The sequence below is a fragment of the Filobasidium floriforme genome (genome assembly GCF_021052385.1).
Source record: "Filobasidium floriforme strain CBS 6241 chromosome Unknown HD553scaffold_10, whole genome shotgun sequence".
In the NCBI taxonomy this organism is placed as follows: domain Eukaryota; kingdom Fungi; phylum Basidiomycota; class Tremellomycetes; order Filobasidiales; family Filobasidiaceae; genus Filobasidium; species Filobasidium floriforme.
In genome coordinates this window covers 916037-941727 of record NW_025763631.1, presented here as the reverse complement: position 1 = coordinate 941727, position 25691 = coordinate 916037, and the positions used below count along the sequence as shown (strand labels likewise).

Below are 25691 nucleotides of genomic sequence, written 5' to 3'. Positions count from 1 at the left end.
TCGTTGCCTTGCATCATATGTCTACCGCTACATGCTATCGACTACCTCTCATCTCCTCAACAAGACCCCCCATACCAACCCAACCCACCACCAGACCCCCAGAATGTCACACTCAAGAGGATCTTCCCGACTGACCATCATCGTAGCGGCCACCCAATCCATGGGGATCGGCGCCGGAGGAGGTCTACCGTGGAAGTTGCCGGGGGAGATGAAGTATTTCGCTCGAGGTGCGTCGATGCGTTTGCTCGTCTGTTTTCGTCTCCTTTTCTGGAGAAAAGCTTAAGAAAACGGGATGAGATGCTCGGTCTTGTCAAAGATGAATCCGACGTCTAACCTCTCTTGCCTTTGCTTCTTCGATTCCGTCTTGTCATATTCAGCTACCACCGGATCTTCCTCTTCTTCCTCCTCCTCACCCCACCCACCTCCATCCTCAACCTCCTCGCCCCAAACAGCCCAGTGGAACTCGGTAATAATGGGCCGCAAGACCTGGGAATCCATCCCCCCCAAATTCAGGCCTTTGAAGGGGAGGCGGAACGTCATCATCAGTCGGGATCCTGCGGGGGTTGACTTGTGAGTCCCCACCCGTCTCTTATCTCTTGCTTCGGTTTCTTTTTCCGGAGAGAATTTGGGAGTCGAGATTTCGAGGCTAGAGGTTCGAGGTTCGGAGCTCGGAGCGACAAGCATATTTAGGAAATTAGAGAGCTGATCCCCGATTTTTTCTTCGTGCATTCTTTTTGGTTCCACGTCTTACTCTCACCTCCAATCTCAACCACGCGGATCGGTCTGATCATATCGACATCGACATTGACGTCTTCATCACACCGGTCGATTTGATCTTGACATCTCATCATTCATATGACAATAACTCGTACCGAACCGTATCGGAATCACACCAAATCGTATCGAATCGTATCGAATCGATATCGCATCGTATCGTACGGGATGGCAGATCGGGATGCGAACAAACGACCGCAGTAGGCTCGTTGGAAGAAGCTATCCGGGCCGTCTCTTCCCCTACCTCCACCTCTTCTTCCTCTTCTTTCACCTCGCCATCACCACCTACGACCACCACCACCACCCAAATTCCTCCCCCCAACGCACCCACACCTCCCCCCGCCAGACCCACCCACGTAAACTACCTAATAGGCGGCGCCCAACTCTACACCCTCGCCCTCCAGCACGACCTCGTCGATCGGATCCTCTTCACCCGGGTGTTGTCCCCCGGGTTTGAAGGGGTGTGTGATGTCTTCTTACCTGATTTTACTGGGGGATTCCGAAGGAAGATTGGGGAACGTCAGGACAACGACGAGGACCATGACCATGAAAATAACAAACAGAACAAAGTGAACAAAGAGGACGTTGAGAAAGCCAACAGCAAAGAGCAGGAGGAAAAGGCGTCCTCGGTCTGGAAGTTCAAACAACGCCCGCACAGCGCCTTGGAAGAGTTCGTCGGGTTCCAAGTCCCCGAGGGGGAGGTGGAGGAGAAGGGGGTGAGGTATAGGTTCGAGCTTTGGGAGCGGGAAGAGTAACGAGTGCAACGTGCGCTCGAGCGGTGTGAGGTTGTCTCATGAGAATCGTCATAGCGCGAGCTGGGTGGAATAGTTTTGTTATCGGTATCAGCTAGCAGCTAGATGAGATGGCATGTGACTCTTGCGTTTTTCACCATCGGGGCGTGAGATCGACGTATACGATATATGCCGATGATGACAGTGTGCAGTGTCTGACTCGATCGAGACCGGCGAGACCCTTCATGATAGACGATACACATGATGGTTGTAAAGTAAGTAGTGCTTGTAACAACAACAACAACAACGTTGACGATCCGCGGTGCGCTTACCACCCTAACCCATCAACTTGGACACGCGCTTTTCCCATCCGACGACACACACTCTAAGCACACCTAAGCAGCAAGTTGCTCATCCTTTGTGCAAGTCGAGTCGAGTCATCTCTACCTCTGCCTTACGAATCCCTGCAAAGGTACTACATAGACCTACGAAGAGACAAAACTCTCTGTACCTGCCTCCCCTCACCCGTTCCGACCACGAGCAAGTCGGACCAACAACTAGGAGCAGATCGAAGTGAAAGAAGAATACAAAAAAAAAGTTCAACAAGAAGACCAGTATCGTAGAAGAATTAGGAGAAAGGGGTACGACGAGAAACAGAGACGATCAGAAAGATGTCGGCCGACCAACACTTGGCGTATGACGGTGAGCCCCAAATAAGAGAGAGAAGAGGAGATGGGAGAATGGGGGAAATGTTGCGATCTCGAGCTGCGCGCTGACTCGATTTTCGTTCGTTCATCTCGTTCACCTCGTCCACTTTCCTCTCACGCCCCGACAGCCATCAAACCGGTAACCTTCCCCGCCGACGACCAAAAGATCCTCGAATACTGGCGAAAAATCGACGCCTTCCAGACTGGCCAAAAGCTCTCCCGAGAGCGCCTGGAAAAGGGGGAAGGAAAGGGCGAATACCGATTCTACGATGGACCTCCCTTTGCAACAGGTTTACCGCATTACGGGCACTTGTTGCTGGGTACCATCAAGGATATGGTCACCCGGTACGCTTATTCCAACGGGTTCCACGTCGAACGGCGGTTCGGGTGGGACACGCACGGCTTGCCCGTCGAACATCAGATCGACAAGAACTTGAACATCACCTCTAAAGAGGACGTCATGGACCTGGGGATCGACAAGTACAACGCCGCATGCCGCGAGATCGTCCTGAAATACGCTGGGGAGTGGCAATCCATCGTAGAAAAGATGGGCCGATGGATCGATTTCGAGAACGGATACAAGACCATGGACCCCACATTTATGGAGTCCGTCTGGTGGGTATTCGGGCAATTATGGAAGAAAGACATGGTCTACCGCGGTCTTCGTGTCATGCCGTATTCCACCGGCTGTACCACCCCTCTCAGTAATTTCGAAGCTAGCGATAATTACAAGGACGTCGACGACCCCGCCGTAACCGTGGCTTTCCAACTGGTGGACGAACCCGAAACCTCTTTTCTCGCTTGGACGACCACCCCCTGGACCCTCCCTTCCAACCTCTCCCTCTGCGTAAACCCCGAATTCGAATACGTCAAAGTCTACGACCTAACCCGTGAACGTAACTTTATCCTCCTCGAGTCCCTCATCGGGACCCTCTTCAAGGAACTCGCTGGGGGGAAGAAGCAGGACCCGAAGAAGCCCAAGTACAAGGTCGTCGGCAAGTTTAAAGGGTCGGATTTGAAGGGGTGGAGATATGTTCCTTTGTTCGAGTATTTCAGCGAACAGGTCAGTCCCCGTGGGCTCGGCTGTGAAAACGGAATAAGATCGTCTGACGTCCTTCCTAATCGATATTCATACGTGGGTCTTCCTGGTGTCAACCTCGAAACCTCGAAACCTCGAAACCTCGAAACCTCGAAACCTCGATTCCCGATCTCGCTAGTTCGAAGACCGAGCCTACCGAGTCGTCTGCGACAGCTACGTCGAAGCCACCGCGGGAACGGGTATCGTCCACCAAGCTCCGGCGTTTGGAGAGGACGATCACCGGGTCGCCATCGCCAACGGGATCGTCGCCAAGGATGAGATGCCGCCTTGTCCCATTGACGACGCTGGGAGGTTTACCAAGGAGGTCCCTGATTTCGAGGGGATGCATGTCAAGGTGAGCGGCGCGAAAGATCAGAGTCGCAGAATATGACAACAAAGTTCTGACTTCGACGATCTGTCCACGCCTCGCAGGCCGCCGACAAGCCGATCATGAAGTACCTCACCGCTGCCGGTCGATTGATCGTCCAGAGCACGCTACGACACTCGTACCCCTTTTGCTGGAGATCCAACACCCCCTTGATTTACCGTGCCATCCCCGTCTGGTTCGTCAAGGTCGAGGAGATCAAGGACAAGTTGGTCGCCAACAACGAAAAGACCCGATGGTGAGGGTCGCATATGCATGTCCGTGTGGGGAGGACTTTGCGTGTACTGACAGACGGTTTCCCATGTCCGTGCTCTCGTAGGGTCCCTGAGAACGTCCGGGATGGACGATTCGGTGGATGGTTGAGGAACGCTCGGGATTGGAACGTCTCGCGAAATCGATACTGGGGTACGCCCATCCCCCTGTGGACCAGCTCGGATTACGAAGAGGTGGGTCTGGTTGTCAGGTTCGAACGAGTCACTCTCGTGTGGCTAAACGAGCCATGCCTTCCCCCACGCAGATCGTCTGCATCAGCTCGGTCGAGGAGCTGGAAAAGTTGTCCGGAGTGACCGGGATCAAGGACCTTCACAGGGAAAACATCGACCACATCACCATCCCTTCCAAGCAGGGCAAGGGTGACTTGAAGCGTGTTGAAGAGGTCTTTGATTGTTGGTTCGAGTCGGGAAGGTGCGTCGGCGCGATGTGGTTCAGCATGGTGACGATGGGCGCTGATACTAGTCGCACACGCCGCGCAGCATGCCCTACGCGCAACAACACTACCCGTTCAGCACCTCGGACGAAAAGTTCCAGCGAGCTTTCCCTGCCGACTTTGTCGCCGAGGGTATCGACCAGACCCGAGGATGGTTCTACACCCTCATCGTCCTCGGTACTCACCTGTTCGACACGGCTCCCTGGAAAAACTTGATCGTCTCGGGTCTGGTACTCGGAAGCGATGGAAAGAAGATGAGCAAGAGTCTGCGAAATTACCCCGACCCCGAAGAGATCCTGCATCAGTACGGTAGTGACGCCCTCAGGCTCTACCTCGTCAACTCTCCCGTCGTGCGAGGAGACAACCTGATCTTCCAGGACCACGGCGTTCGAGACGTCCGAAACACGGTCATCGGACGATGGATCAACAGTCTGCGGTTCTTTATCGGTCAGGCCGAGCTCTACGAGCGAACTCATGGCGAAAAGTTTGTGTACAACCCCAACGCGACCAAGTCGGAGAACGTCATGGACAGGTGGATCTTGGCCAGGTGTCAGTCGTTGATCAAGCACGTCAAGCAGGAGATGGAGGGTGAGTTTCGGGTCGACGATCGAGTTCAGACCTCTATCTCATTGCTAAAGCTATCGTTGCGCCCACTCTTGCAGCCTACCGACTCTACACGGTCGTACCCCGACTGCTCGACCTGATCGCCGAGTTGACCAACTGGTACATTCGATTCAACCGAAACCGACTCAAGGGTGACGGCGGCCACGACGACACGGTGGCGGCGCTCAACACCTTGTTCGAGACGCTCTACACGCTCTCGCTCGCCCTCTGCCCGTTCACGCCGTTCACCTCGGAAAACCTCTACCACGCGCTCTTGCCCTTTACCTCGGCCACTCAGCACGGCAACGAGGACGTCCGTTCGGTGCACTTCCGAATGTTCCCCGAGGTCAGGGAAGAGTACTTTGACGAGGTCGTCGAGAGGCAGGTCAAGAGGATGCAGACCGTTATCGACTTGACGAGGTTGTTGAGGGACAGGAAAAAGTTGGCCATCAAACAGGTGGGTCGGGCGTGCTTCTCGTTTCCCGAGAGGGTATGTGTGTACTGATGCAACCCTGCTCCCTCTTGCCGTCCGCAGCCCCTGAAGGAGATTGTCGTTTTCCACCACGACGCCGAATACCTCGACGACGTCAAGTCCCTTGAACGATACATCCAGGAAGAGCTGAACGTCTTTTCCGTCACCCTGACTTCGGATGAAGAAAAGGTCGGGATCAAGTACAAGGCCACCGCGGACTGGCCCACCTTGGGCAAGAAACTGAGGAAAGACTTGGGCAGGGTCAAGAACGGCCTGCCTAAATTGACTTCGGACGAGGTCAAGGCGTTTGCTCAGTCGGGAGAGGTCGAGGTGGACGGGATCAAGTTGGTCAAGGGCGACCTGGTCGTCACGCGTTACGTCGAGTTGGCTGCCAACTCTACCGGAGGTGAAGACGAGTGGGATACGAACACGGACAACGACGTCGTCGTCCTCCTCGACGTACGGAAACACGCCGAACTCGAGGAACACTTGACGAGGCGAGACTTGACTACGCGGTGTCAACAGCTCCGAAAAGCCAGCGGTTTGCAACCCGCGGACGACGTCGAGATCTACTACGAGTTTGTCGGGGACGTACGGGATGCGTTGGAGGAGATTGTCAAGGGCCACGAGGACGTCATCAGCAAAAAGGTCGGCGCGGTACCGAGGGCCTTGCCGAGAGAGTTGAAGGGGCGGGTCATTGGCAAGGAGGAGGTCAAGGATGGCGCAAGTGAGGAGGGCGGGTATAGGCTCTTTGTGGTGGAGAAGTTGATGCGACCCGGGTCGATCTGAGTTTGAGGGTCTTGTGATCGATAGACGTTTCTTCTTTTTCCCCCTTCATTATCACATTGTCCTTCCCCTGCACACACCTACGTTCCGTTAGTTCAATCCTGCATGTAATATGAGAGAACACACACCTTTATCCACGAAGATGCGAGTGTCATAATGAAACGTGCAATCCGTGGGTCCTTCCCCTTGACCGATGGCTGTCTCCATGTGCGAGGTTGTTGCGCAAGCAGAACGGATTCGTACGTGATCGTATAGCTTACATGAAGAAGTGAATCATTGTCGATCGGATGTGTACGAACGTTGAGACGGCCTCAGCTTCAGGAACGCAAGTGGACATGAAACGGTCTCAGGCTCGACATAATCAATGCATGAAAAACATGTCGATGCGGCGATCTCATTATGATGGAGAAGACAAGCGGAATTATGTTACTTTACCAGACTATGCTATATCGGACGGCAAACATATTGCAGAGAATTATGAAAAGGCAGAAGTAAGCAAAAGAAAAAAGGTCCGTCCGAAAGACCACCTTGTCATTGCGAGCGATCCCAGTGTCCTTGTCCTTGATACTACTAGGCCAGATTGAGCTAGCAGCAACCGTCCTGAACGACCGCACCTAACAGGTCCAGCTTCCATCCCTGTTGCCCGGGTTCTGAACCCAGTAGTAAGGCCATTCTCCCTCGGATCCGAGGCAGGTATCGATAGAGACCTTTTGAAGGGATCCGGTCACGCTCAGGGCGTGGGGGACGACGTCATAGACGGCTGCGATGAGGGCGATGAGTCGTCAGCTCAGGCAGTTCAAGGGGCAATTGAATAGGCAAGTGAAGCGACCGCCGACTTACTACCGGGAATGACGTTGTGGTTGAGGACGATCCTCCCGCTCTGACCGTTAATGTTGTCGTAAGTCTGCTTCGACTGCCAAACCGGAGCACCTGCGAACATCCCCCCAGAAACAATACCGATCAGCCATATCTAATACCATAAACCCAAACCCGTACTTACCACTAGCATCCTGAGTATCATCGCTCCAGAGGATCATCTTCGTATACCCCCTCTGCGCGGCGACCTGCAAGACCTGGTCGTTGTATTTCCCAAAGGGCGGTCGGAAGTACTTGGGCTTGAGACCGAGGATCTTGGTCATGGCGTCTTCGACCCTGTAGAACTCGTCGTGGCTGTCGAGGCGGGCAATAGGCATCGGGAAATCGAAGATCGGGAAACAGAGCAGAGAAGAGAGAGGAAGAAGAGGATCGTTCAGCCTCAAGTGAATACGGGTTGGTATCGACATTGGTTATCAAGACGAGACTCACAGTTGATCCCAAGACAAGGTGGTCAGATCTTTATGAGACCACGTATGACTGCCGATCGTATGCCCAGCCGCGGACATTCGTTTCCTATCAAAGTATCGCCGCAACACAATCTCAAGATCAGTCTCCCCCCTGTCAGACCGCTCTACTTTGACCAAGTCCACCTGATCAACTCAACCCCCAACAGTCGACTCACAGATCATCCGCATAATCATAAATACACCCATAATTCTGCCCATTCACGAAGAAAGTAGCCTTATTATCCCCCAACGTATTCAAAAGGTCGTTATCGTACTGAAAAGGGCCATCGTCAAAGGTGATAGCGATCTGCCCCTGGGTGTTACAGTTCCTGACCGTGCCCACGGCTCGTTTGCTGAGTGTCGCTGGGATGGCGGGGGCGGCGAGTGTGAGGGTTGGGGTGAGGGCGAGGAGGGGGAGGAGAGTTGAGGCGATGAGCGAGGCGAACATGGTAAGAATAAGCTAGGTCTAGGTCGAAATGTCGATAGTTGTAGTTGTAGTGATAAGATTATGAGGGGTCGAGTGTCGAGGTCCTAACTTAGTGATTAGATTATGAGCTTGTCGAGAGTGATCGTTGAAGGTTGTTCTTGAGTTGAACATCAAGGTCGATGATATCTTCATCTCCTCCCCTCATCTCCTGACGTCCTCCTTATATACCCACGGGTTAGACCTGGTCACCAAGCACCATCCTCGTCATCGGGTCTGATGTCGTCGGCAATGCAGTGCCGCTAAGCCGGATCCACCACAAGACCTCCTTCTTCCTCTTCTTCCTCTTGCACAACGTCGCCCATCGTCCCGAGCGCCAAGGATGAGCTCCTCCGTATCGGTCCTAGTGTAATGCAGTGTGATTCAGTGTACAGTGTAGCATACGCTGTGTACATGCTGAAGACTTCGTCGGCTAAGTTGGACGATCCATGATGATCCTCGCGGAGCGACCCGACCGGGTCTATCGTATTGTGCTTGGTCCCGTGCGCACCAAGTGTTCTAGTCTAGTCTAGCCTGGTCTTGTGGCGTGTGTATCCGGTAGCAGTGCTGTCTGTCATGGTGCGAAGTGAGGTAGGTGGGTTGGACATGTCAAACGGTTGGTGGGGCGATCATGGCGGTGCTACGTAGATCCTCGAGGTAGATCTACCCTACCCGTACGGTGAGGTGAACCTTGACGGGATCTGATAATCGGGTATTGCTACACAGCTTTTTAGCCTCTTCCGTGAGTAAAGCTCGGAACCTGGCCTTGCTGTGCTGACGGGCGGAAGGAAGGAGTGAGCATAGCCTCATACGATATACTGTACAAGGCGCTTTTCGCATGTGACGTCGGTCGGCGATGATGATGATGATGATACTCCGACGCCCCCCGACGCCCCTGATCTTCGGCGCCAATCCAATCAGAACGTGATGGAGCCGAGACAACCGCTGATGCCATCATATGGCGTCGTGTCGTCGTCGACCTCGACCGCAGCTTGCAGCTTGACGTTCAAATCACCAATCTCGGACCACAAGGACCTCATCCGTGATTCTACAATCATCTCGGAGAGGCATACCTTCGTCTCGCTCGACATGACATGGTCGCAAACGATCTCCAACTTATCCTCTTCGAACTCAAAAGCTTCCGTCAGAACTTCCGCGCCAAGAACAAAGACGTTTCAACAAGCGCGCATCGGAAGGGAAACGTCACGGAGCCGGGGAGGAAAGGAACGACGTCACAGCGCACAGCATATTTTGTCGCTGGTTGCAGGTAGTCGTTACATCATGATTGACGCCGTGAAACCCCAAGCTTACACTTCATGATTGTTATACACGGTACCATTGTGGAGCCGGTAAATGATCGTTTTCCCGCAGCGAGTCGGACCGAGTACGAGTACGAGCGAATCCAAGCGAGACCTTGGCCCTGACACCGCCACGATAGCAGCAAAGGCCTATAGCTGTGATATCATCTCCGGTGGATCTGATTCTTGGGCACGGTGATCCGAATCGAGTCGCAGATCATCAAAGGTAGCGATGATCTTATGATCTCCCTGCTTTCGCCTGTCTGTGAGACTGAGGCTGGTCTGATAGATGAATAGGGTTCTCGGGCGAGGCCGAGGTGTGACTGATCACCACTCGTACATCGGCGCAGGACTCCCTCGATGATTTCGGCGCGGCTCACTATCCTGAGCAGATTAAACACACGAAACACCAAATCCCAAACAATCTCCTTCCCTCGAACCAGAACTACATGTAGACATCATGCGTTTTTGCCGACGAATGCGAGCTCGAAGGACGTTGCCCCGCGCGGACGAGCATCGCGTATCGGCCTTTTCTTCCACCGGCGTGGTTCGTCTCGAGCTTAACTCCTACGGAATTAAGGGTCCGGCGTTTCGAAACTTTGAACCCTCAACTCGTTACGAGCGGGGTATACGAGTATATAGTCAGTACGTGGAAGTGATCATTTGTTATTGTCGATACAAGAGGTAATGCCATTACCATACCGAACACAGGATATAAGACTCTATCGAAGCGAGACAGAATGAACGGCCAACAATTTCAAACTCCGGGTGAGCTTTTCTTCCTATGCGCGAGTATGAATATATATCATCTGCCTGATCAACTAAATAAGTGTTGGGTTGTCATTTCCTTATCGTCATCACTTCTTTCATTCATATTAGACGGACCGGCACCTTACGAATCGTACAATAATAATCAGGAATCCGACCAAACAGCCTATCACCCACAGGAGCAGACGATCCAGGTACGTGTCCGACCTCTCTACAGTATCGCTTTTAGCCTGGGAATGGTATATTGATCCTCCTTCGACGTCGCGAGTAAGATGAACGAGCGACAAAAATACCCTCCACCAACCCTCCTCCCATACCCTTCGCATTCGCAATACCCTTCAAATCACATCACACCCGCCCCCCAACTCTACACCGACTACGCCTACGACCCTTTTAAGGAAGAAAAACAACAAAACGTGCCGTTCCGACGACGTAAGATCTCCAAAAAGTGTTGGTGGTGCATAGGGATCGTCGGCGTGATCGTCCTTGCCGCGGTGATCGCTATCGCCGTAGCATTAGGTTTGAGGGAGAATAATGACGAGTGGAAGAAGAACAACCCCTAGAAATCCTACCACGGATGAGGAGGGGGAGAAGAGAGGCCAGGGGGAGTTTTGTTAGGAGGAAGATGTTCCCTTAAGATCGGGAGCATCATGTGTCATACTTATACCCGGATTCCGCTCTGCTGTAATGAGACGTAATGTAATGCCATGTGTTTCCCATACAAGTTAGATCGCTCGAGATGCTGTCAAGGGCTGTCGTTCCCTTCAACCTCTGAACGTCTCGTCTTGTAGATCTGACGAAGATCTGACTGGTCCTCGCCGATGCTGAAGTAACGATGGACAACATATGACAAGTGCGAGGTGTACAGGCGGGCTCATATCGCTCTGGTATATACGAGTACAAGATGTTGATTGTTGTCGAGCACGATCGTGGAATGGATACAATAATATCTCGAATGTCGAAGCGTGCGTTCCGCCGATCCGAAAGAACCACAGAGGTTTCACTAGAGGTTGTATTCGGCTTGATCGTAGGCCGTGACCGGTGGTCTTGATGGATTCCGAGCGATGACGATCCACGCGTGTATGACTCCCGGTATCCAAGCGCAAAAGCAGAGGAAGATATTGAGCAGGACTTCAGGTCCGCAGCCGCGTTTCATCATGACGACCAAGGGAGGGATGATGATACCTGGTTTGACAATGAACAAGCTCCCCAAACAGTCAATGGTCTGAAACCGGCTTGACAACTTGGAACTCGGCTCACCCTCGACGTATAGCAAGGCATCGTCGAAACTCGTGCGTGACGATGCAGGCGACATGGTGCGTACAAAGGCTTGTCGCGTTTTATGATTTCTCGCGTGGGTCTACAAGGTCTGGGCATCCAGATACCGTCTCTGCACGCCAAATCTGCGAATACAACTCGGCAAGATGGTTCTTATATACGGTCGAGATCGCATACGGTCTACGTCTCTGTGCAGCCCGATATAGCTCGCAGGTTTTCCTCTTGCCGCCGGTCCGACGGGGAAGAGAGTAGCAGGAGGCGTGACGTAAGACGCCGCAGTCGACCGGGGCTACATCGCACATCACGTGCCTGGCGTCTGACCCGTCCAAAACGCGGGTGCCTCGAGGACTCCCGATCCGAACAAGGTCATCCAGTCTTCCGGGATATCGTCGAGACACAACGGGTTGATCATGAATCGAGCGTCCTGCTCGAGCTGTGCCGAAGGGTATTGACTCGCCAGACCTCGCCGCGGAGGAGGAAGAGGACTCTCCGATTCGCCCTTCTCGATTCCCGCGGCGGTGATAGGCAAGGGGCTCTCGATGCGTTTGATGATGACCGGCGCTGCTTGGTGGGAGGCTAGCAAGACCTCTCTGGCGGCGCTGACGACCGCCCAGCTCAGCCCACCAGGATCGTCCTCGCCGGGAATCATTCTATGCAAGACCCTAACCTGGGCGATCGTTGTAAAGGCCAGAAACGCGACACTGAGCAGGCGCGAAGGTAATTCGGAGAGCTCTGTCCGGTCTGCGGCTAGTATGCGAACGATCTCGACCGCTCGGACGTAGAGAACTCTGGCCACGCGTAACCCAGACAGACCGGTCTTGCCAGGTTCTTCCGGCAACGTCAAGGTCTCGAGGTCCCAGTTGACCTTTTGGAAAATGATAGCGTCCGAGCAGAGAATGTCCAGTCGCAGGTAGCTCGACGAGGGTACTGGAACGAGTGTGTATCGGTCGGTCAACGACCGGGATTTCTCGCGAGCAGAATGTAGCAGTCACTCACTAGATGGCATCACATCTTCGTTGCGATACCCGCCATCCAAAGTCTCCATCTGTTCGCAAACCATGTCGATGGCCTTGCGGTCCAATGTCGCACTCTGTCTCAGAGCTCGATAGTGAACCGACTTGGCCTCTATCTCGCGAAGCGTCGTGGACTGGACCAAGAGGTGAACCAACCAGGGGGACTGTAGCGTCTCTGCGTCCCGCCAAGAGACGATGGTCGCCAGGTCTGGGTATTCTACGGCGACCACGGATAGGCTGGGCGTCGTATCAAACATGGATCTAGCGTTCGATTCAAACGTTAGCGGAAGTGATCGTTGATCGAATTTTTACTCGAGATACGTACTGTCTATGCCGATGTATCACGCTGTACAGCTAAAATCACCGCGAAATCCACAGACCAGTCTTTTCTTTCAATCGACTAGTAAAATCCTTTTCGCACAACCCTGGGCTCACCAGACACAACTGCAATAACCGATCCGGCCGTTCAAAGAACAACGTCGTCGACTGCCGATCCGCCCTATGTTCCTGCAAGACCTGATCCATGCCCAAACTCTTGATCGTATTCCACGCCAAGACCGAGGCGTTATACGGGTCCATCACCCGTAAAAACCTGCTCTGCGGTTGAGCGGGCGCCATGGACAGTATGAGGAGGGCTAGTACGGTATCCCTATCCGGTGGTAGACAGGGGAGGTCGAGAACAGCCCGGTCGGTCGCTTGAAAGATGGTCTGTCGTTGAAGGTTGTCCAGAGGGACGTCCGAGGAGCTGGAACAGGCGATAAAGTACAGCATGCACGTCTTCAGAAAAAGAGGGGGATGTTGATAGACCGCTGGGTCCCGGAAATGGGGGATAGGCATGATCCGATAGAAGGCCTGTGCGAAGCTGCGTTGCGTTTGATGTCAGATCAGGATCAGCGTCGAAATAGTCATGTAAACGGATACAAGGTATCAAACCGTGGCTCACCGATCCAAAGCACCTTGAACGACACCCCGAGTGAAAGGAGCTCTAGCGGTAAAATCCGCAATATCCGGGTCATCCGACCCCTGACAAGTATAATGCAACAGAGCGGCCGGATCCGTATGCGATGGTTTGACGACCGAAGGGTCGTCGGAGGTAGACCATTCTCGAATCGGAGGAGAGACGGTGGACTGTCCCGGAGGCGAGACAGTAGACTGTCGATGCTGATGTTCATACTCGTATCGGGAGAGAAGAGGAATGCTCTGGTGCTGCATGTATTGCTGTGCTGGCCGTGATGATGGTCCTGCTACGGGTTGAGATTGGGGTGATTCGACCGGTGCAGAGATGGCGGCCATGACAGACGAGCTGAGTACCTCGATCCGAGCGGTATAATCCCTAATCTCTGCGATCGCAGCGAGGACCTGGTCTCTATCCAGAGGAGATGCATGTGGGGCAGGAGAGATCGAGACCGGGTTGCTAGCTGGACGACTTCGAGAGCTAGCACTACCTCGAGTCGCATTTCCGTTCAAGGTAGACGACCTGCGGGACGATGGACCCGGCAAAAGATCCTGTGCAACAGGTGTGGAAGTAGGTCCCTTATCGCTCGTGCTCCCAGTAATGGTGAGAGAACAAGGCGTCCTGAGAACCGAACATCGATGACATCCTGCCGCAGTCACCAGTTCGCACCTCGACTTGCGGACTTTGCAGGCGTCGCAGGCGACCGAGTGTCGAATCCGACGTCGTTTCGTAGGTTGTTCTTCCTCTGATTGCATTCTTGCCGTCTCTCCTGGTCGAATGTCAAGTGGGTCACAGATCTGGCATGTAACGACGATACGATACAGATGAACAAGACAAAAGGTAGAAGTGTTTAGGTCTGATCAAGTTGGGCAACTTCGTGAATCGGCTTTGTCCGCCCTTCTTGTTTACTCGCTCAAGATGTCGAGGATCACCTGTTCCTCTCCTGGGTTCGCAACAGCCAGGTCCAGAAAATCTGTCTCCTCCTTGCAGTCTTCAAGCTCTTCAAAGCCAAGATCGACCAAGATTTGGTATCGACAATGCTCGCTTTTGCTTCCAAGTACAATACGGGGCATACGAGAGGCAAACCCTATGATATAATTCAGATCATCAGCTTGTTTCAGCAAACATCTCAGCGGAAAAACGGTACCTGTGATATCGTCCTTGAAGCGACAGAATTCTCTGTCTATGATCCCCAGCTCCTCCAACGCTTCCCGCATGTCTCTAGATGGTATTTAATACCAGCGACCCTTATACTACTCGTAACTTCAGAATCGATTGCAAGCGCAAAGCTAGGTCATCGACCCGAAATTTGTCCAAGCATGCGTGCATCAGTCAGGACGGATATCACGGTCATCAAAGCGGTGAAAATCGCTCGCTTTCGTATGTCGCAAACGATGTCCTCGATGTACTGAATCGTTTGGAAACTCGATCAAAAATATCGTTACATTCGCTCAATAGAACGGCGCTCCATCTCACTTTACATGCCGCATGCTGCTCCTACCCTGCGTCAACCTTCCCAGCTCTGCTCGAACGAACTCAAGCCAGTTGTACCACCTTGCCATCGTCAGCGATGACCTTGTACCGGACTACAAAAGCAAAGGCAGAGGACGAACCCGATGAGCTGATACATAGAGAGAGAATCGATGATCAAGAGCTCCAGGGACGGGGAACTTGAAACTTACCGATCTGGAACTCTGCATTCTCCGTCGGTCGGATCGACGTAAAGTAAACCGTCGCTTTCTCTACGGGGCCACACAGGTCACAGACCCCGGCCGGGACGTAAGGATGACGATCAACATACGGTCAAGCTGGGTACTACTGTAGAGGGGTAAGAGGCGAAGAGGCCAGGGCTCACCCTTGCTACCCTCGATCCTGAACTTGAGGTCTACTTTGCCTTGCAACAAGTTCACGTTACCCGAGATCCACGGTTCACCGAAGCCTGTATTTGTAATCAAGCCAGATCGAAGACGCAGCAAGTAATAATCAGCTCCGGGTACATGCTAGGGCGATATATATATATACATATATATATACGGTCATACTGTGACAGTGCGCGAATACTCACCGTACCAATTCTCAGCATAATGTGCCCGATCACCGAGAAGCTGCTTAATCTCTTCCGAATTCCTGAGCTGGTATGTGATCTGACGGAGGACCGAGGAAGAGAGTCGTTCTACCACCGCCCAAAAGAGATAGACGATCAGTATGGATGCGGGTTTCAAGAGATTATGCTGCTCACCGGCATTGGTAGCGTGTAATAGGAAAGCTGCCCATGCTCCGAGTCCTAGTGTAGCAAGGGCGGTATCTAGAGGTCCGATCCGGGATGAGCTTTGTGGCATCCTTGACTAACCGGGAGTGAACACCTACACATCATCCAGTTTGACTGTAAAAGCATCCTGTCAAATCAACCTTTCTCTCCTAATTCAAATATCAACACAGATGGAACCCGGAACTGACCTTGAGCTGAGGCAACGGTCTGGCCTCTTTCGGTCGATCGTAAACCATCCTAGGCCGACTAGGCCCTGCAAACGATTCCTCCTGCTTGACTCCGTTCACATATCGACCCTCCGCCGGAGCAGTCGGAGCTACACCAGACTTGGCGGCCATATAAGCTCGTCCGGCTTCCGGAGCTTCGTATTTCAACGTAGACGGGCGACTCGCTTTCGAGGAAAAGGTGATCCCTTCCGGTTCGGTCGTTGCCAGACGACGCTGTAAGATCTGGCGGGCTGGCGTGCGGAGGGATGTCCGGATCATGTTAGCAGGTAATCTGAAGCTCATGGTGAGGAGATGTATGGTTATCAGGGATCGTTGGCGAATACTATGTAGTTGCCGGTAAATCAAGGTCGATCCAAAGTACATTGCCAACTTCCCAACTCTAGCGATCTGACGAAAGCGCGGAAGCAAATCATGATCATGTATGATGAGTATGATGCATGTCGTCGTTACAAGGTTTACATTCGTGTCAAGTATGTACAAGTCTGGCCGTGCTCGTGGGGTATATACAAGAAGAAGAAGATCCTCTCAATTATTCTATGCAGAATTCGAATCGGTGCGTACGGGCCCTCCATTAGACCCGCCTTCGCTTTTAAACAGTTTACTTTTACGCGGTACAAAGGCGACCGAGGCGGCCAGCCGAGGATGTCCGTTCTGCCGTGTCACGCAGTACGCCTTGCGCATGTTGAGGAGGTCTTCCCCCAGCCACGCCAGGGCCGGTTTAGGTCGATTCCATTCCCCGCTCCGGATCGCGTCGTACCCTGCGACGTAAAAAGCAGAGGCCTTGATCAACAGCGGGTCGAGGTCGAGCATGTCGTCCGTGTTGGGCAAGGTGAAGTGTTTCACTCGGAAACTCTCTAGGATGGCGTGTTCCTGTTCTTCTAGTAGCTTGTTGATGTTTCTGCGGAACGAGTCGTCTTGTCGTTTAGAGGGCGAGGTGGCTTTGCCTTGTAGTGGGCGGTTCGCCCCTTCGACTGATACCAACCACGTACATGTGTTTTGCCGGTCAGCGAAGTGCGTGGAACATAGCGAATTGTTCAGGGTACATCATCAACTTACGTCGTCTTTGGGCCTGGGCGAGCAACCCGCCATACCCCTTCCTCATCTTATGAAACTCGTCCCGGAACCCCTTGTAAGAAGGATGTTCCGGCTTGTACACTAAATCCGGGTCGAGCTGGAACTCGAGCCTCACCTCGCTACTGACCCATTCGGCATTCTCCCTCTCATGGGTCGACTTGCGTGGCGTCTCAAAGATCGCTCGATTCAGGGGCAATCCAGCAGCGGGGACCAAACTACGCAATTGATGGATCGGTCCAAAGGGTCGTCGTGGACCGCGCCACGCTTCCACCTCGGCCTCGGTCGGCATGGGTGGGATCTCTTCCCCCGACTTGTTGGTATCCATAGCGGCTTCGTACCGCGTGTTCAGGTAGAGGGACAGCTTCGAGGCGGCCCCCTCGACGGATTCTTCCGTCATCTCTTCCCACATGTTGTGCGTCTTGCCGATCTCATAGTTGAGCAACTGGGAAGCGACGTGTCGTTTGATGCACGAGACCAGGTATTCATCCGAGTACTCCTTGGTGTGCGCAAACGGGATCTTTGGTCTAGGCGTACGTGGATCAGCGGGCACGATGTTGGGCGGGAAGAGCTCCTCGTTCCACGTGATGAAGAATTCGTCCCCATCCAGATCACCTCCCGACATTTGATCGGCGACGGGTTGACGACCTGCCATAGGGAAGACGATACAGTTCTTCCATTGCGGTCCCAGGGGCGGTCTGACGGCTTCAAGCAGACGGAAATCTCCCGGATGTCCACAAGGCGAACGGCTGACCAAGACCTTGCCCGTAATATATCCGTACCTCGAGGCGTGTACGACCACCTCGTTCTCCTTCAACGTCCGTGTCTCGTCGCAAATACCGTAAACGAAAGCCGACTGAGAGACCGGGATGGAGAGTTTCTCACGAAACGAGACCATGAACGCGCCGATCATCCTGCCCGTCAACTCTTGCACCCTAGGTTCCTTGACGTCGTGCCCGGCCTTGATCATCCGGTACGCCGTATCGGTCATGGTGATCTCCCCGCTATCCAACTCCGCCCCGTCCCTTTCGAGCCAAGCCAACGCCTTGTCACGGTCCAGCGCGATGGACTGTACCCGGTCGATCTCTGCGAGCGTCATCTCCCGAAACCGTTCATACGGGAGCCCGAGGGTATGCAAGACCTGGATGAACGCTCGTTGCAGTTTAGCCGGTCGATCACGGGGTTTAGACCATCCGTGGATCTCGAGGTGCTGGAACTGCGGTGCCGAGTACTTGCACATGGACGGTCGGAGGTAGATGTCCTTTTCCTCTCCAAACATGCGCAAGAGGTCTTGCTGGCCGTAAGTGACTAGCATGCCTTTTGCTCCCCCGTACCTCATCTGAAAGGCTACGCAGGTAGAATGCCGTCAGCCGGGCCGAAGATCCGAGTGAGAACGCTCACGCACCTGTAGGTATAAAGCTCAACCCTAACGCCCTTGCCACACGCCCAGCAGCTTCTTCCGAGATACACCCACACCCATCCGTATACGCCTTTCCATCCGGTGCCACCACATCCTCGATGTACCCCACCCGCTCGGGAGGGACCTCGATCGTCTCCTCGGTCTTTGTAAAACTCAGGCCCATCCTCGCGACGTATTTCCCCGGACCGTCTTTCATGAACACGCCAGCCAAATCACCCAGCGATTCCCTAACATCCTTCGCTGTGAGCGTAGACGATTCCTGGAAAAAACACACGCTCTCCGTCCGGAGCCTCGATTCCGTCGTGCCGAGGAATACAAACTCTTTCCCCTGATGCTTGATCACCCTATCCAGCTTGCGATACACTTCGTCCATAGACCGAGGTCGTTTGAATTGATACCACAAGAACCTGTTCGCCGGGAACAGCCGGTACGCACGACAACCCTCCGACGGGCCTGGTGCGGGAGAGATATCGAGCCCGCTCTCGAGTTGCCTGCAGACGTACGGACGGAGTTTGGGGTCGTACACGTATCCGTTGTTCAGCGCTGCGATGAGGGCGTCGTCGATAGGAAACCCGTCGTCCTCCAATCCCAACTCCAACTCGGCAGGAGTAAGGGTATTCGAGTTGTCCTTGCTAGGTACGTCGGGTGTGCTCAGTGGACGAGATCCGAACAGGCTTCCTCCCGATTCGATACGCAAGCGTTCTGACCGTGCCGCAGACATGAGGTCTCAGTGCATCGCTTCACCCAAGTTCGTTGGCTCTTGTTCCCGAAACTCACTATGCGGCCTGTCATCCAACAACGCGCTGACCCTCGTCGTCGACCCTTGAGTTTCGAGCGGCAGCGTCGTCGAAGTGTCCGTCCTGCTCCAAAGCTTTCTCTGGGGTTGGAACTCGACCTCTTCCTCTTCTTCTTCTTCTTCCTCCTCATCTACCTCTTGTACCTTTTCCTCCTCAACCTCTTCTTCTTCTTCCTCTTCTTCTTCCTCTTCTTCTTCTTCTTCTTCCTCCTCTTCCCCATCCTCCTCTTCCTCGGCTATAACCTCGACCCGAATCTCATTCCTCTCCAACCTGCACGACTTGCGCTTCAGACCCAATCCGAGTTCCTCATCCTCATCCCTGTCCTCGTCTGAATCTACCAAGTCCTGCTCTCCGGTCTCCCAGTCCCACTCGGCTAGCAAGCCTTGCGAGCTGGAAAGCAGCATCCGAGGAGATACCCCTATTCGATCCCTTGATTCTAGCGTGATATGAGGAGGAGGTTGGAGTTGAAGGTGTCGAAATCGGAAAAAGGGGATTCAAAGGAAAGAGCGTGATTGAGACGCGACGTGAAGTATAAATTGGAATAGGGTCGTGTATGGTCCTGACTATATCCCGGGTCCCATCGTCGTCCAAGAAGAAAATAAAAGGAAAAGACCGGCTAAGAGGACTAGTCCTGCATACTGTGTTGTTGCGGTATCAATGAGTTTATTGTATGAAGACAAGAACAGGATACAACCGTGAAGAAAGGTAGGTTCGAGGTTCACAACTTTCGAGTTCGAATATGCCCAACCCCGACTTCCTCGCGCGTCTCAACCTTCCAAAACATGCTCGAAATCCAGAACGACCACCCCCCCATTCTCACCATCCAACAACTTCGCCGCCGTCTCCCCCCCAAACTTCTTGTGCGCCTGATCCTTCTGTAAGTAATAGTCCCTATCGGCTGCGGAGGCGAAGAGGACGTGGAAGACGAGGTCGTGCGGGGTCGCAAAAGCTTTCTCCGGGGAAGATTGAGGGCCGCCGGTCAGGGACTATAATAAATATATAAAGTGGTGGGGGGTGATAGGTGATCATATCAACGATGAATGATCGACACGGGTGAACATTCGTCCCCAGCCAAGATATGAAGAGATGTTTTGAGATCAGCACCCAAGTCCCAAACCTCATTCTTGGAATCCCAATCCCGGTATCCTCCGAAAGACTGACCAAGATGTACGGCTTTCCATCCTCCTTGACGCAATTCTTCCTCAACCCGACCATCTCCCTGATCAACCTCTGCTTGTCTTCCTCCGAGACGGTAGGTTTGAAGCGGAAGCCGACTACAAATTATTGTCATTCAGTTCGTCATCGAAATCAAACGAACGGGAGTTAGCTCGAGGTAACTCAGTGAGGTAGAGGATCGGGATGACGCGAGATTGAGACGAGGAGGTTGGGTGATGATATGGGGTACTTGAACTTACCGATGTGGGTAACAGGAGCCATCTTGTTGATCGTTTGTCGAAGTAGTGTTGTAGTAGTGGCAGCAGTAGTGAGGAAACGAGGTAGCATTCGCTGTTGAGCTATTCTCTTGATGACGAAGAGGTATCGAAGAGTCGACCCCCTCTCTCTCTGTGGATCTGTCGATCTAGTTAAGTACTCGTCGTAACAAAACGCCGAAGGAACCTCCGAACCAGCACCCTCTGCTACGGACAAAGGGTGACCACCGCCAACGCTCCAACACGCAACACGCCTTTTCATGACGACGAAGACGAGGTCCTGATCAGCAGACACAAAGTAGCACAAGAAAGGCCTTTCCAGCGTATGTAAAGCGCTAGGGTGGTCGTCCTTGGAAGGATATGGATCATCCAGGGGTCCAGGGGGGTAAAGGTGTGCCTTTTTGTGATTCGTCATCGTCATCGTCATCATCGCCTGATATAACAACCAATTTCTTCATAATCGCAATCGCAATGAGTAGTGAATCTACAAGGACAACTTGATGTTCTCAAGGGCTTAAGATAGCCAAGAATTCAAGACCTCGTCTCGATTGCGACCGAAAAGGGGGCTTTGCTGGACGATGCCCATATCGCCACAAGACAACCGAAGAATATCATCTAGCATAACATCGAAAAGATCCAAGACGTCAAGTACAATCGACCCATAGCATTTCCCCTAAAAGTCGTGATACAGTAGTAATCAAGATGGCATGTACAAGCCCGAGTCCGTACCGTAGTCAAAAGTTGCACAGTTCCCTGTACAGGAGTCCGTATTCATCGTTTCTTTTTCTTTTTTCTTTCGTTCCTTTTTTTGGGATAGTGGATCACACCCCGACGTCGATCCCCTTGAGCTACCCAAACGCAAGCAAAACACCGTGACGATCGTCAGAACCATGTTCAACTTCCAATCCAAACACCACTGCACTGTAACCTCCCCGTCTGGAGGAACAGCTCGCCAGAGGACAAGTGGCAAAATGGCAAAACAAAGCGGGAGGCGGTGGACGGGAAACTCACCATCATGTTCTCCCTCTTCAGCCTGTCCAACGTCTCGCTCAACCGCTTATTGCTCTTTTCGTACTCTGCCACGGCGTGGTCTAGCCAGACTTTACGTTTCTCCAACTGCGCATCGGTTTCAAATTCAATGACCAAAAAGGGTCAGCTACCGCCCCTATCGTTTGTATCGTTGCATCATCTCCTGTGCAGCGTCCTGGATTATGTGAAGACTCACGCTCTTCAGCCTGTCCTTGTTCTTCTCCCTGTGTCGTTTCGCAGCTACCCGGTTCATCTCCCTCCTCTTACCCTTGACCACCACCCGTCCATCCTTGCCCACCTCGTCTTCATCTTCATCGCCCGTTCCTGAACCGTGATGTCCGGTTTCATTGGAACAGAACGGCGGAGGAGGTTGTAACCCGAGGTCTCTGAACGAGAACGGGTGCGGGGGGTCAGGGATGTGGAAGGCCGAGTCTGGGTGGTGGACGACGGCGTCCGAGAAAGTCGAGGTCGTGGTCGTGGTCGTGGTGGAGGTCGAGTTGAGCGTCGAGTTGGGCGAGGCAGAGTTGGAGTTTGAAGTCGAAATTGAAGTCGACCCGCTGCTGGTATTCGAAGTCGTCCGTTTCGGCGCGAACTACACGATTCGCCACGCAGAAACCCCATCAACACCATCGTCACAGTCACAGCCATCTCATCACCAAGAGACGTACCTTGATCTTCTTATTCCTACTCCTATTCTTTCCCTTCGTCCCACTCGCATTCCTCTTGCCATCTTCGTCGGCATCATCATCACTGCCGACGCTCGACTTGACGCTCGACCTCCGCCGAGTAACGCGTCTAGGCGGGACCGGACTGTAGTATTCCCTCTCTCCTTCTATTTCCCTTTCTCCTTCTGGCGATCTCGTCCTGAGCCCGGATGCCGGTTTCAACATCGATCCCGATCCCGATGCCGATGCCGACCTCGACCTCGACCTCGACCTCGGACCTAAAGTACGCTCCGTCTTCGGTACAACTTCAACTATTGTTTGGATGACGGCCTCGGGGGATCCCGACCTGGACGAGGATTGGGATCCCAGTCCATCCTCCTTATTCTCGTCCTCAGGATCATCTTCCTCATCGTCATCGCCTACGTCCAGAACTCGGGAGACGATCGTCTTCATAGACATCCCGCTCTCCCCCGATTCTCTCCTCCGATTCTGTTCGATCTCGGAAAAAGAGGAAGAAGAGAGGTCGGACGGGTTGACGGTGACCTGTGCCCGAGTATGTGTCTGTGTTGGTGTATACACCCAGTCCTGTTTCCCTATTGGCGTTGGCAGTGTCGTCGACATCGCTTCCCCCGGGCTGTTGTTATCATCATTATTGATAGTATTATTGTTGACGTTAACGTTGATGTTGATATCGATATCGATAGGGTTCTGCATCATACCCAAAACCAACCTCCCAGTAGCGGAAGATCCTAATCCTAATGAGAACGGGAAGCTCGAGTTCGACGGTGGGGGGAATTCGAACCCGAACGAAGTGGGGTGGAAGGGGAGGTAAGCGTGTCCGGTCGGGTCGAGGTTGATATTGAGAGTTTGAGCGGTGTTGACGTCGGTATCGAAAGAAGAATAATTTTTTTGGGAGTAATACCGTTCGTGCAGCTGGTCGGCTGTAGTAGGTTTTAAAAGAGTAGATGAAGGTGCGATGGCCGTCTCCGTCGTAGACATGGGTTCGTATCTAATGGTGAGATCTTGCTTATAAGGTTAAAGATTAAAGATCGTATCGTGAGATCTCGGCTCGTAAAAAGTCGTTCCCAGATTATCGGGAGGTCGAGAGGCAAGAGCAAGAGGTGTGTATGAGTGTGTGTGTGTCGTAAGCGTGAGCCTCGTTCCTTCTTGAAGATGGAGGTCCGATATTGTTGTGTTCGTGTTACGGATCGATCGATCGGAAGAAGAGCTTTTGAGATCGGGCGGAGTTTGTAAAGGTAGAGAGAAGGGCGAGGTTGACGAAGGTTGGGGATATATATATATCCCAAGCTACACACATACTCGAGCTAGTCTACAAGATGCTGAGGTCACGGAACACAAGAGGCCATGAGAGGCCAAAGGGTAGAGAAAGCAAGGAGCTAGAAGCTAGAATGCAATCCTTCGATTCGATCCACTCCCCCTCACCCCCGCGGGTAACCCCGGTCGATTCCCAAAGGAAGTCTCACCGCATCGCATCGCCGGGTGGATCGAAATGATGGCGCGCTAAACCTCCTCCCCTGCTGCCACTTCTGCCTGGGATGACGATGTCGTCACCTTCTGACATAAGCCGAGGTCAGCCATATACTTCCGGCATCGTGTGGGGGGTGGGGGTGACAACCGACGATTCCCACGGATGTAAACTCAATCATATATCCGGGTGAGGGAGGCGGTTGACGAGGCGATGGATGATCCACTTGAAACCCGGCTACCACACGGCACTTCTTTTGCCGGCTCATGTCATGAATGTCACGCCGTGGTGGCAATGGCAAGTGAATCGTCTGATGGAATCACTCTCAACCATCCTTTCGCGCTGCGTGCGTCTCATGTCATGCAAGTCCCGAGTCGTGTCACCTCGAGCTTCTTGCAATGACGTACCTCGTCAGCTTGAACTCGTAGGTCGTTCGACCAGGTCGCCAAAGCGTCATCAGACATCGCTCATCTTGGTCCCGTCCCGTCCGCCTGATCCAACCCGGAGTGGGTAGCGTTCGATCAAGTTAGCATCAGAGAGAAAACGCCACGGAGAGCTTCCCGACTCCCGATTTCCCTGGAGCTCCTCGTCGTCCCGCCTTCCAAGAAGAGAAGGCAACAGGATCTATCGTCAGGGGGTCCAAAGCCCACTCCGAGGAGATGGAGACGGGCTGCTCACAGGGTACCTTCGCCTTTGGATACAGCTCCTGCTGCTCATCTTCCAAGCGCTACCCCAACCCCCAGGCCCTAGGGTACTATCGCCTTGGAGTCTTGCTGCTCATCCTTCAAGCGCCTCCACCCCGATACCATCTGATGCCTGGGACGCCATCGATCTTGCCCAAGAATTTCGTATTGTTGTATTGCCGCGAAACTTACCAACCTTGGTTATCGACCATGTCAATTGGGTCGGCCAACGGGACCTCGATCATGGTCGAGCTGGAACGAAAGATTTGGGGTGCTCCATTGAGACTGGTCTTCTCCCGAAAGAGAAAGAGTTGCCGGAGTTGTTGTGCTCTTGTCAAGACAAGATGAAAGACAACACTGCCACCACCGACACTGCGTTTGATGATTTGCTATATGACAATCGCTCTGAACATCGATGTCGGGATGCAAGTAGGATCCATCATGGGATATATCGAGACGATGTTGGAGGTTGCGAAATGACTGGAAGTGGCAGGAACAGATAGAGTTGTACAAGAGCTGGCAATAACGTGTTTGGAAGCGCAAGGAGGAGGAAGAGAATATTGACCGGTCGTTCGCTATGGCTATACGGACCAGTGTCTTGAACTTTGTAGTACAAACAGCTCGTATGCTCGACGTTTCACCCCTCCTGTGCATACAATTTGCCTCTGAATCTGTTTCCGCTCGATCTTGTCGATCCGTGATCAAGAGGCGGAGGTCGTGTCGAGTGTTTGCAGGTCATGTTCGAGTGTTCGCAGTTCATGTCCAACCTCTGATCAAACCACTTGTTATTTGATAAAATAGCTCGTCGATCTAATATATCCCCAACTCATCAAACAAATGTCCAAGCAACAACTTCCTCTTCCGCCGTACCACTTTCCTTTCCCGTCGACTTTGTCGACCTCCCAAACAACGCAGACCGGCTCAAGCTCGAGACCCGCACCACCCCTAGCCCTGAAACGGAAACGACGGGATACTCAGTCGCCAACTCCTCGCACGACCGTAGGGAAAGTCATTAGAGCTCCTTTTCAGCAGCAGGATTTGGGCAAGGGAATTGGGGGCAAGGTAGCGGGCAAGGGTGAGGGTACGGGCAAGGGCAAGGGTGTAAGCAAGGGTATGGGAGACAAGGATGCGGGTGGGGACGAGGGTGTTGTGAGCGGGGGGTTATTGGACAAAGTGAGTGGGTCTTTCAAATCAAGTCTATTGCTACGACTCTGCTAACTCGTCGCTCTTTCGCTAGAACGGTCATTCTAATAACAAATTGGGTCGACTCGCAAA

General features: G+C 53.1%; 10 protein-coding genes across 10 annotated transcripts; 4 read left to right on the top strand and 6 right to left on the bottom strand.

The window, feature by feature from the left end:
- Window positions 1-64: 64 nt before the first annotated feature.
- On the top strand, window positions 65-1739 carry HD553DRAFT_311173 (dihydrofolate reductase-like domain-containing protein). Its single transcript, XM_046179935.1, has 3 exons — window positions 65-227; window positions 378-570; window positions 950-1739. The coding sequence occupies exons 1-3, from the start codon at window positions 104-106 to the stop codon at window positions 1527-1529; spliced, it is 897 nt and encodes a 298-aa protein (XP_046036993.1). The 5' UTR covers window positions 65-103; the 3' UTR covers window positions 1530-1739.
- Window positions 1740-1941: 202 nt separating this feature from the next.
- HD553DRAFT_295946 (putative isoleucine-tRNA ligase) lies at window positions 1942-6396 on the top strand. Its single transcript, XM_046178504.1, has 9 exons — window positions 1942-2207; window positions 2341-3275; window positions 3430-3645; window positions 3723-3913; window positions 3995-4121; window positions 4193-4359; window positions 4428-4969; window positions 5044-5441; window positions 5520-6396. Exons 1-9 carry the CDS (start codon window positions 2177-2179, stop codon window positions 6243-6245), a joined length of 3333 nt encoding a protein of 1110 aa, XP_046036992.1. The 5' UTR covers window positions 1942-2176; the 3' UTR covers window positions 6246-6396.
- A 460-nt stretch (window positions 6397-6856) lies between these two features.
- HD553DRAFT_271977 (deacetylase) lies at window positions 6857-8012 on the bottom strand (the record flags this gene model as incomplete). The annotated part of the gene is made up of 5 exons (XM_046177736.1): window positions 6857-7002; window positions 7083-7172; window positions 7243-7412; window positions 7548-7631; window positions 7741-8012. 5 exons carry the CDS (start codon window positions 8010-8012, stop codon window positions 6857-6859), a joined length of 762 nt encoding a protein of 253 aa, XP_046036991.1.
- A 2000-nt stretch (window positions 8013-10012) lies between these two features.
- Window positions 10013-10803, top strand: HD553DRAFT_349985 (uncharacterized protein). Its single transcript, XM_046183499.1, has 3 exons — window positions 10013-10093; window positions 10205-10287; window positions 10366-10803. Exons 1-3 carry the CDS (start codon window positions 10066-10068, stop codon window positions 10654-10656), a joined length of 402 nt encoding a protein of 133 aa, XP_046036990.1. The 5' UTR covers window positions 10013-10065; the 3' UTR covers window positions 10657-10803.
- A 125-nt stretch (window positions 10804-10928) lies between these two features.
- HD553DRAFT_311167 (uncharacterized protein) lies at window positions 10929-11461 on the bottom strand. The gene is made up of 2 exons (XM_046179934.1): window positions 11354-11461; window positions 10929-11278 (listed from the first exon to the last, which is right to left on the bottom strand). The coding sequence occupies exons 1-2, from the start codon at window positions 11406-11408 to the stop codon at window positions 11097-11099; spliced, it is 237 nt and encodes a 78-aa protein (XP_046036989.1). The 5' UTR covers window positions 11409-11461; the 3' UTR covers window positions 10929-11096.
- HD553DRAFT_311165 (uncharacterized protein) lies at window positions 11462-14186 on the bottom strand. Its single transcript, XM_046179933.1, has 5 exons — window positions 13328-14186; window positions 12820-13246; window positions 12710-12738; window positions 12368-12645; window positions 11462-12298 (listed from the first exon to the last, which is right to left on the bottom strand). Exons 1-5 carry the CDS (start codon window positions 14092-14094, stop codon window positions 11673-11675), a joined length of 2127 nt encoding a protein of 708 aa, XP_046036988.1. The 5' UTR covers window positions 14095-14186; the 3' UTR covers window positions 11462-11672.
- A 689-nt stretch (window positions 14187-14875) lies between these two features.
- On the bottom strand, window positions 14876-16117 carry HD553DRAFT_342033 (cytochrome oxidase complex assembly protein 1-domain-containing protein; the record flags this gene model as incomplete). Its single annotated transcript, XM_046182701.1, has 7 exons — window positions 14876-14925; window positions 15022-15081; window positions 15195-15278; window positions 15405-15512; window positions 15579-15644; window positions 15707-15722; window positions 15797-16117. The coding sequence occupies 7 exons, from the start codon at window positions 16115-16117 to the stop codon at window positions 14876-14878; spliced, it is 705 nt and encodes a 234-aa protein (XP_046036987.1).
- A 138-nt stretch (window positions 16118-16255) lies between these two features.
- Window positions 16256-19793, bottom strand: HD553DRAFT_295934 (RNA dependent RNA polymerase-domain-containing protein). Its single transcript, XM_046178503.1, has 4 exons — window positions 19104-19793; window positions 18312-19028; window positions 16892-18253; window positions 16256-16806 (listed from the first exon to the last, which is right to left on the bottom strand). The coding sequence occupies exons 1-4, from the start codon at window positions 19525-19527 to the stop codon at window positions 16370-16372; spliced, it is 2940 nt and encodes a 979-aa protein (XP_046036986.1). The 5' UTR covers window positions 19528-19793; the 3' UTR covers window positions 16256-16369.
- On the bottom strand, window positions 19794-20671 carry HD553DRAFT_311159 (stress responsive A/B barrel domain-containing protein). The gene is made up of 3 exons (XM_046179932.1): window positions 20539-20671; window positions 20285-20397; window positions 19794-20109 (listed from the first exon to the last, which is right to left on the bottom strand). Exons 1-3 carry the CDS (start codon window positions 20624-20626, stop codon window positions 19891-19893), a joined length of 420 nt encoding a protein of 139 aa, XP_046036985.1. The 5' UTR covers window positions 20627-20671; the 3' UTR covers window positions 19794-19890.
- A 3279-nt stretch (window positions 20672-23950) lies between these two features.
- HD553DRAFT_335268 (uncharacterized protein) lies at window positions 23951-24932 on the top strand (the record flags this gene model as incomplete). Its single annotated transcript, XM_046182184.1, has 3 exons — window positions 23951-24079; window positions 24162-24239; window positions 24437-24932. The coding sequence occupies 3 exons, from the start codon at window positions 23951-23953 to the stop codon at window positions 24917-24919; spliced, it is 690 nt and encodes a 229-aa protein (XP_046036984.1). The 3' UTR covers window positions 24920-24932.
- Window positions 24933-25691: the final 759 nt, after the last annotated feature.